This window comes from Sabethes cyaneus, chromosome 2, assembly GCF_943734655.1.
Source record: "Sabethes cyaneus chromosome 2, idSabCyanKW18_F2, whole genome shotgun sequence".
NCBI lineage: Eukaryota > Metazoa > Arthropoda > Insecta > Diptera > Culicidae > Sabethes > Sabethes cyaneus.
This window is the reverse complement of record NC_071354.1, coordinates 235,025,211-235,034,708: the sequence shown is the minus strand read 5'-3', so window position 1 is coordinate 235,034,708 and position 9,498 is coordinate 235,025,211. Positions and strand designations below refer to the sequence as shown.

General features: G+C 43.9%; 1 protein-coding gene across 1 annotated transcript; it reads left to right on the top strand.

Moving 5' to 3' along the window:
• Window positions 1-918: 918 nt before the first annotated feature.
• Window positions 919-6,321, top strand: LOC128736793 (uncharacterized). Its single transcript, XM_053831283.1, has one exon. The coding sequence runs from the start codon at window positions 919-921 to the stop codon at window positions 6,319-6,321; it is 5,403 nt and encodes a 1,800-aa protein (XP_053687258.1).
• Window positions 6,322-9,498: the final 3,177 nt, after the last annotated feature.

The window sequence follows — 9,498 nt, the reverse complement described above, 5'->3', positions numbered from 1 at the left end:
TAGAATAGGCTAACGCTAGTGCACGGTGCTACCGGGCATCGAGCTACTAAACGCACACATCGCATATCAAGAGACAATCTCTCGATCGTTATCGGTTCAGTTAGAAATGTAGAGCATAAATCACGAATGGGATCAGTCCCGAATAAACGTTCGATCAGAACAGTAGCCAGTTCACTCCGTTCTATAGTTTCCCGTCTGAATAAAGGCTCGGATTTCCCGGCTTAGAGCCAATTTGAGTGCCCGTGTATCTTGTACAGTCCACCGAAATTCCCGATAGTGTGGCCGCGCTGATCCGGCACAAAGTTTTAGTGTTGAACATTTTGGTCCTTCGAGCCGGATCAGTGAACCGGCCGATCGGGAATTTCTGGTGAAAATTGAACTTGGCGCGTGTGAACTATTGAATTGCGCCATTGTGATTGTGATCGAACAATTAATTGTAAACGAACAAAAGAAGACACTGAAGTGCAAAAAGTGCATCTGGAACAAAGGCGGACTGCATGCTGAAAGTGATTCTTCAAAATAGATGATCGTCGCACGGAAACCAAGTTACCGAGAAGGAGTGATTGGAAAATTTGCCCGTGGATTTCACCCGCTTACCAGAGAAGTTGCATGTGCATGTTTTTTGTCGTGTGAGCAGTCGTTGCATGTGGTATCTGCCATCGCGGAAATTCCGATGGTTGCTTGAGCTAAATACAATAGAAATTAAATCAAGCTACTTGCGAGTTTTTCTTCCGATTTGTGTTGGATTTTATAGTGAGCCTATTTCTCCCGATTGACGATTTCTGGTTTTCTTGTTGGCATTTGTTGGTCGGTCTTGTTCGCTAAGCAGATTTTATTGAATTTCTTTATTTTCTGTCAAGAGGTCGCGCGCGTGAATCGTTTCGCTGTCAATAGTGATAATTACTTTAGTGATTCGATATGCCTGTTACAACTCTCCGAGAGCATCAGATGCAGGAAAGACAACTGCGAAATACTTTGCTAATGGTGAAACAGTTTGCTACCAACTATTCCAAGGAACGAGATGAAGCTCAGATTGAGGTTCGGTTGGCTATGGTAGAAGATACGCTGACCAAGTTCTACGCTGTGAGACGAAAAATTGAAGCACTAACGGACAGTGCGGACTTGAGGGAACCGAGCGTTGGAGAGATAGAAGCACGACTTGAAGCCCACCTCAACACTAATACAACTATAGTATGGGAATTCGAAAATTTATACTGCGAAGCAAAGGCCATGTTACTGAGCCTAAAACCGAAGCAGCAAACAGTGAATCCTCCTGTATCAGATACGGCAGTATGCCCTAGTGTTCCCATATCGAGAGTGAAATTACCCGACATAAAACTACCCACATTCAGTGGGAACCTAATGCAGTGGATATCGTTTCGAGACAGCTTCCGATCGTTAATTGACAACAACCATACTCTCTCCGCAATTGACAAGTTTACCTATTTACGCGCTTCTGTTACCGGAGAAGCGCAGCAAGAGATTCAATCCATTGAACTTTCTGAAGCAAACTACGATGTTGCTTGGCATGCGTTAGAAAACCGATATGAAAACAAGAAACTGATTCTTAAAAGTCATTTGGATGCCTTGTTCTCGGCGGAGTCAGTGCGAAAGGAGAGTTTTGAAGCTTTGAACCAATTGCTGAGCACATTTGATAAAAATTTACAAATGATTGAAAAATTGGGAATCCAGACGAACAACTGGTCAATTCTTATAGCGTACATTTTGACCTCAAAGTTAGACTCGGTAACGCTTCGGAATTGGGAGACGCAGTCCAACTCAAAGGAATTTGTGAAGTACGAGGCTATGACAGAGTTCCTGCGAAGACAATGCTCGGTGCTCCAGTCTATCGCACCTGCGAAATCCCAACATGTAGAACGTCATCAATACAAGCATGTGGCCGTCCATTCAGTGTCAGTGGAACCAAACAGTTGCTGCTTTTGTAACGGATCCCCACACAACATATTTCAGTGTCCAGCCATTCGTAAGATGAATTCTGCTGATAAGATTGCTACGGTAAAACGAAATCTACTCTGTTTTAATTGTTTGTCGCCTGGTCACGTAGTAAGCAAATGTTCAAGAGGTTTCTGTACAATCTGCAAACGTAAACACCACACACTATTGCATGACTGCTTTGCTAATGCTTTCCGTGGAAACACTGCCACTACCCGCGTCTCGCAAATGCCGCCGCGACCTCATCAAGCGAGCACACGAACACAGCCACCACAATCAAAGCCACAAAACCAATCACAGCCACTACAATCCACACAACATTCTACACGTACACTTGCTTCGAGCAGCAACTCGCAGCAAACATGCCCAAGAACTACCACAGAAAACACTGCCACATGTGATCAAGCCGTTTCGATGGCTACAAATTCTATGAGCTCTTCTCGAGATGTTTTATTATCTACCGCGATTGTAAAAATTCGTGACCATTACGGCAATACATTTCTGGTAAGAGCCCTGCTTGACAGTGCTTCCCAGCGAAACCTGATGACCAGGCAGATCGCACAGAAGTTGAAATGTCCGTCAATATCAGAATATCTGAAGGTAAAAGGAGTCGGATCGTCTGAGACTACGTCAACAAGTGCAGTAGTAGCGACAATCCTGGCTCGTTCGTCATTGATTTCGGAATACGTACAACCGATGAAGTTCCACGTGCTAAACAAAGTCACGTCAAAAATTCCGTTAAGTCCAATGAATCAACTTGAGGTTCCGAGCGAAATCATACTGGCTGACCCACACTTTAATGTACCTGGAGGGGTGGATTTAATAATCGGCGCAGAATATTTTTATGACCTGCTATGTGAAGGAAGGCGAAAGTTAGGGGAGAGTGGTCCGACCTTGCAAAACACTACATTCGGATGGATCGTGTCTGGAGTGGCTGACGGAGAATCAGCGATTGTACCACGAGTAGTGCTAGTTACCGAGATAGATCCGCAGATTAACATTCAAGAACTGTTGGCCAGATTTTGGGAGCTGGAGTCTTGTCATGTAAAAAGTACTATGTCAATCGAGGAGACCGAATGCGAGAAGCATTTTAATGATACGACAATCCGTGACAAAGAGGGTAGATTCATCGTTACTCTGCCAAAAAAGGAATCGCTCATGCACAAGCTGGGCGAATCTCGAGCGACTGCTTTAAAGCGCTTTCTAGGTGTTGAGAGACGTTTGAATGCAAATGATAGTCTCAGGCAGCAGTATATGGAATTCATTCATGAATACAGGTCAATGGGACATATGGTAGAAATCAGAGAGCTCGACGTGTCGCAAACTTATTATATGCCTCATCATGCTGTGATTAAGCCAGACAGCACTACAACGAAACTTCGTGTTGTATTCGACGCTTCGTGTGCAACCTCTACTGGAATTTCTCTCAATAATGCGTTGATGGTAGGGCCTGTCGTGCAGGAAGATCTGCTCAGTATCATTCTTCGTTTTCGCTGCCATATGATTGCCGTCGTAGCGGATGTCGCAAAAATGTATCGGATGGTAAAGGTACAAGCATCCGATCAAGATCTGCAAAGGATTCTATGGAGAGATAGCCCTACTGACCCAATCAAATGTTATAAACTTACCACAGTGACCTACGGAACAGCATCTGCCCCGTATTTGGCGACAAAATGTTTGCAAACACTGGCCGAACAAGGAAAAGAGTCTCATCCCATCGGAGCAAAGGCAGTTGAAAGGGACTTTTATGTCGATGATTTGCTATCTGGGGCAGACACCATCGATCAAGTGTGTGAGTTGGTGTCGCAAACAAGTCATCTCCTCGAGTCAGCTGGTTTTGTGCTGCGAAAGTGGCGGAGTAATAAAGGAGAGGCCCTAATAAACGTCCCAAGCCACCTGCGCGATGATGATAGTGCAAAGGAGTTGGATTCGTCGAGTGCGGCAGTAAAAACCCTTGGCTTATTGTGGGATTCCATCAGCGATGATTTTCGATTCAATGTCCCGAAGTGGAATAGCAGTGCCGTCATTACGAAAAGAGTCGTGTTATCAGATGCTGCTCGAATCTTTGACCCGCTAGGCTTAGTGAGTCCTGTTACTATATTAGCAAAAATATTCCTGCAAGAATTGTGGAAAGGATCACTTGATTGGGATATACCTCTGCCTGAAGAACTCGAGCAATATTGGGTAGAATTCCGAAGAAATATGTTGAGTCTTGAATCCATCACTGTGCCACGCTGGATTGGTATCTGTTCAACGTGTGTGCAACTCGAGCTGCACGGGTTCTGCGATGCTTCCGAAAAGGCTTACGGAGCCTGTATCTATCTGAGAAGTGTGTGGGATGATGGTGCAATAACCGTTCGTCTTCTTACAACGAAATCTAAGGTTGCGCCGTTGGAAGATTTAAAGCGAAAGAAGAAAAAACTATCGATTCCTCGACTTGAATTATCTGCGGCAGTGTTGTTGAGTCATTTGTACGAAAAGGTCAAAGGTAGCACGTTGTTTGACTCAAATACAATCTTCTGGACCGACTCTATGATTGTTAAATGTTGGCTATCGTCGTCTCCGTCCCGCTGGCAACCGTTTGTGGCTCATAGGGTCTCTGAAATACAACATGTAACCAGAGGTAGTATTTGGAATCACGTGGCCGGAATAGAAAATCCCGCGGATCTCGTATCCCGCGGCATGCTACCAGCACAGCTAAGTTATTCGAACTTATGGTGGCATGGACCATTGTGGTTGCGACAAGAACGAAACACGTGGCCGCATGCCAGCCTAGAAACACAAGAGGACAAACTTGTGGCTTGTGAAGAGGAAAAGGCGTCAATAGTATGTGCAATGCAGGCGGTGTCCCATAGCGAAATTTTCTCACTGCGTTCATCATTGCTGTCGCTGGTACGTTTAGTAGCTGTTATACGAAGATTCACCAATAATGCAAAAAGGGCGAACCGCGGAAACAGAAAGATTGGGTTTATAACATACGCAGAATCGGAGGAAGCATTGATGGTGTTGGTTAGACTGTCACAGCGCGAATGCTTTGCTACAGAGCTTGCAGCACTGTCCAAGGGAGATCAGGTTGCTCGATCATCCAGACTTATAGGAAAAAATCCTCAACTCGTAGAAGGTGTAATACAGCTCGGCGGCCGGTTGAGTAATGCTGCAATACCAATCGGCAGAAAACATCCCATCATCTTGGACGACCGGCACCCACTTACTGCATTGATTGTACGTCATTACCATCACAAGTACTACCATGCAGGTCAACAACTTCTGATATCGTGCGTACGAGAGCGTTTTTGGCCATTGAACATTCGGCGAATAGCCCGACAGATAATCCACCAATGCATACCGTGCTTCCGGAGCAAGCCTAAGGTACAAGATCAGTTAATGGCTGACCTACCTGAAGAAAGAGTGAATCCTGCCCCACCCTTCTTGAAAGTTGGTTTAGATTACTGCGGTCCATTTTATATGTCATATCCGGGTCGCAAGGCTCGTCCGGTGAAGTGTTTTGTAGCAGTTTTCGTATGTTTGGTGACAAAAGCGGTACATCTAGAAGCAGTGGCTGATCTTACGACCCAAGCCTTTCTTGCCGCTCTAAGGCGATTTGTGGCTCGCAGATCGAAACCTATTCTGATAATGTGCGATAATGCGAAGACATTTGTTGGTGCTAGAAGAGAACTTGATGAATTGGCAAAACTGTTTGGGGAACAACATTTTCAAGAAGCCGTGACCAAAGGAGCAAACAACGAAAGTATCGAATTTAAATTCATTCCCGCTCGATCTCCCAACTTCGGTGGCCTGTGGGAGGCCGCGGTGAAATCCTTTAAAACGCATTTCAAGAAAACAATCGGCATTCGAAGTCTGACGTATGATGAATTTGTAACCGTACTCGTACAAATTGAGGCCTGCTTAAATTCACGACCCTTGACACCGCTGAGCAGTGACCCAAACGATCTCGCTGTATTGACACCAGGCCACTTTCTTGTCCAGCGACCGATCACAAGCATAGCCGAACCAACATTGGATGAGATACCAGAGAACAGACTATCAATGTGGCAAAAAACTCAGAACTTTGTACAAATGATCTGGAAGAAATGGTCGACGCAGTACCTTTCGGATCTACACAACCGCACGAAGTGGACCAGGCAAAGAGACAACTTACGCATCGGCACAATGGTACTGCTGAAGGAGGAAAACCTCCCCCCTTTACGTTGGTTGCTTGGAAGAGTGATTCAAGTACACACCGGAAACGACGGCAACGTCCGGGTGGCCGTTGTCAAAACGAAAGACGGAATCTACGAAAGAGGAATCTCGAAGATTTGCGTTCTACCAATCCGAGATAATCAACCATCCATTGAAGAGGAGTCTTAGTTTCTCCTCCAACAAGGCGGCTTGGACGCCTGCGGGGGTTGGAAGACCCCCGCATCCCAGTTAAGTCTTTATGTATTTTTGTTTGTTCAAAAAGTAATACGATTTCTTTTTCGCTAGCATCATTGTCCATTGCCCCCTACGCTATCGGTTGATTATGCTGTTGTCTACCACACTAAGGTCCGTATCGCATCCTACAGAAACGTCAATCCGTGGATTATTGTCATTGTTCATCGCACTGTTATTTTGGTCTAGTGCAGCATGTTGCACTTTAGACTCGGCGCTTGCTGCGCCGTGGAGACTAATAGTCTCCACATGATGATAAGAAAGTAATGCACTCTCATTTGAATCGTCAGGTCACAAGAAAGCAAACTCCTTCGTGGCCTATTCTCCTACCGTCCGGAAGAAGCGGAACCGGCGGTAACTCGAGATCGGAAACTATTCCATACTGGGTATCTAACAGCTCGACCAGCTTTACGATGACCCACGCAGAAGAAAGCAGCAGTCAGTCAGCAATCTAATAGGAAGTCGTCCTATTTCGTCCCATCCACGAGAGCTCCAGAAGATGTACTAGAAGTCAGCAAATCAGCAGAAGTCACCAAGAATGCGTCAGCTTACCAGCAACGGTGCTGGAAGCACCCGCGGAGGTCGCGGAGACCTCCGCTCCAGGGAAGTCTTATCAAAGTTTGAAATTTCGGTTTAAAAAGCACCCTCTCATCTTTTCAGTCGCTAAGATCCACGATCTTCACTGCAATCCGCGGTGAGTCCAACTGGGATTGGTACAGCGCTCGTTCACACAAAGTTCATCGGTAGAGACCAAAAGCATCCACTGAAGAGATAAAATGGATCCAGTACAGCAGCAAAAATCAACCGGCAGACTACGCGTAGTGTTTTATCACATTTTTCTGGCGAAGGACATATACGGCAGCATGATGCGTCTCAGTAGCAGTCATCGAGAACGTCTTCAAGTATCCTGTCAGCGACGAAGCAAAATACAATACAAATTGTGCAACTTCGATATACATTTATCAAGGCGAAACTCAGCCAGTTAAAATGACCAACTTATTTAATGTTCGTATCATTGTTAAATTGCATGTAGTAGAAGTAGTAGTTATAGTAGTTTTAGCAATTATAACGAAATTGTGAATCAAAGTTGAAAGGTTTTTCAAGGCGGCCGGGATGTTGCGAAACAGAGATAGAATAGGCTAACGCTAGTGCACGGTGCTACCGGGCATCGAGCTACTAAACGCACACATCGCATATCAAGAGACAATCTCTCGATCGTTATCGGTTCAGTTAGAAATGTAGAGCATAAATCACGAATGGGATCAGTCCCGAATAAACGTTCGATCAGAACAGTAGCCAGTTCACTCCGTTCTATAGTTTCCCGTCTGAATAAAGGCTCGGATTTCCCGGCTTAGAGCCAAGTTGAGTGCCCGTGTATCTTGTACAGTCCACCGAAATTCCCGATAGTGTGGCCGCGCTGATCCGGCACAAAGTTTTAGTGTTGAACAGTATAAAATATGTCAAGTGATGCCGTATGGCATCATTGGGATGATTCGGGTTAATTAAAAAGTGATTTTATTCTCCATTCATTGATTATCCTCGGAAAGTAAGCCGCCCTGAGAGTCAGTAGAGGTTTGTATAATTGAGCTGGGTTGTGGCGAAAGGAAAGTTGCAGTATACTTTAATTGGAATAGTTTTCTTTTTATTTAATTTCAGATTTTTTACGGAGTTATATCAAAAGGTCGTAATGCCATATGTTTTTATGGCTAACGATGTTATGTCACAGACAAACAGACATACCACTCGATTCTTCACACGCTGTAACAGTCATATTATGGGATTGTCTTCGTTTTGGTTAAAGTGGCGCTTTTTCTCCCGATGTTCTATTTGATATTGGGGAAGGTCGGTCATAGATAGTGCTACTGTGCTACCTGACTCACTGCGAATATGCGTTGTGTTCGCGGGATCGTGTTGGCTAAAAAGGTTTCGAAAAATATCGCTTTTGTATCGAAAATATCGTTAATTTTGATCACTAAAATAACGTACTTAAACGTTATATTTCAAGTGCCAGTAGTACGCAATAATTGTATTGTGAAACTGAATTGTTATTTATGCAACTTTTCATAAGTTAAATGCAATAACAAAAGCACAACTTATAAAAATCGTTTGTTATCGATATTAGCTGCATATGCGTTATAAACGAATAAAACGTATGGCTACGTTATTTCATTTCAATAACACGTGTATTCGCAGTGAGTCAGATAAAACAGTAGTGTTCAGGCAAAATGTGAGGTACGATAATTTTTGTTGGTTTTTCTTCCGAGCCCAGCCCAGCCCAAGCTCCGACCTAGCGCCTCCACGCGGCCATACCCGGTAATACTCTATTGAGTAGCTAAGCTAGGAGGTGCGATGCTGCGTGGTTCCAACTGAGATTTTGGGCAGACGGTTGAGTCACACGGCCTTGATAGCAGGTAAGCCTAATATGTTAGTTTAAGTATTTGTTTCGTATTGGCTCATCAAGCACCTCCTTCTGTACAATGATAACTTTGGCCGTAGCAAGTTTAAATAATGCCTGTGGATATCAGAAGGAAAAATTAAATTAAATACTGGATATTAAATGCATGGATATTAGATGATGGGAACTCAAATGACGCAATTATATTTCATTCGAAGGATTGCTGGTGAGATTGTTCTATTTTTGCCCACATATACTTTATTTTTTATTTATATTTATATATAAAACTTCCTCATGATCCTTATTGTTTATCTTGTCCTACTTACACAATATCCTCTGTTTTCCTGTAACATCCCAAACAACAATGTGAGTTTTATTGTACTCTTATGGTGGTTTTCATGACTAATTTAGGTCTTAAATGCCATCATAAGAGTGTAATAAAACCCAAATTGGTACTTGGGATCTGTGAAGGTAGTATGAGTTCCCTTCACCTTCAAAAGTAGATGCTACACTAACATTCCTACCCACTTCCCCTGCGGTTGTTTGGACGTAGCCAGGTATAAAATTCGATTATATAGCCACGATGTGTGCAACCCCATATGCTAATGCTAATTTTTATTCCGAAAGTTATGTCTGTTTGTCTGTGGTTATGTCAAGCAGCGTTATGCCAAACGAATTAATGTTCAATGGGCGGCCTCGGTTCTCATTGTATTGTGATG

What these genes read in the sequence shown, in the direction of transcription:
- LOC128736793 (XM_053831283.1), top strand. Translation starts at nt 919, where the DNA reads ATGCCTGTTACAACTCTCCGAGAGCATCAGATGCAGGAAAGACAACTG.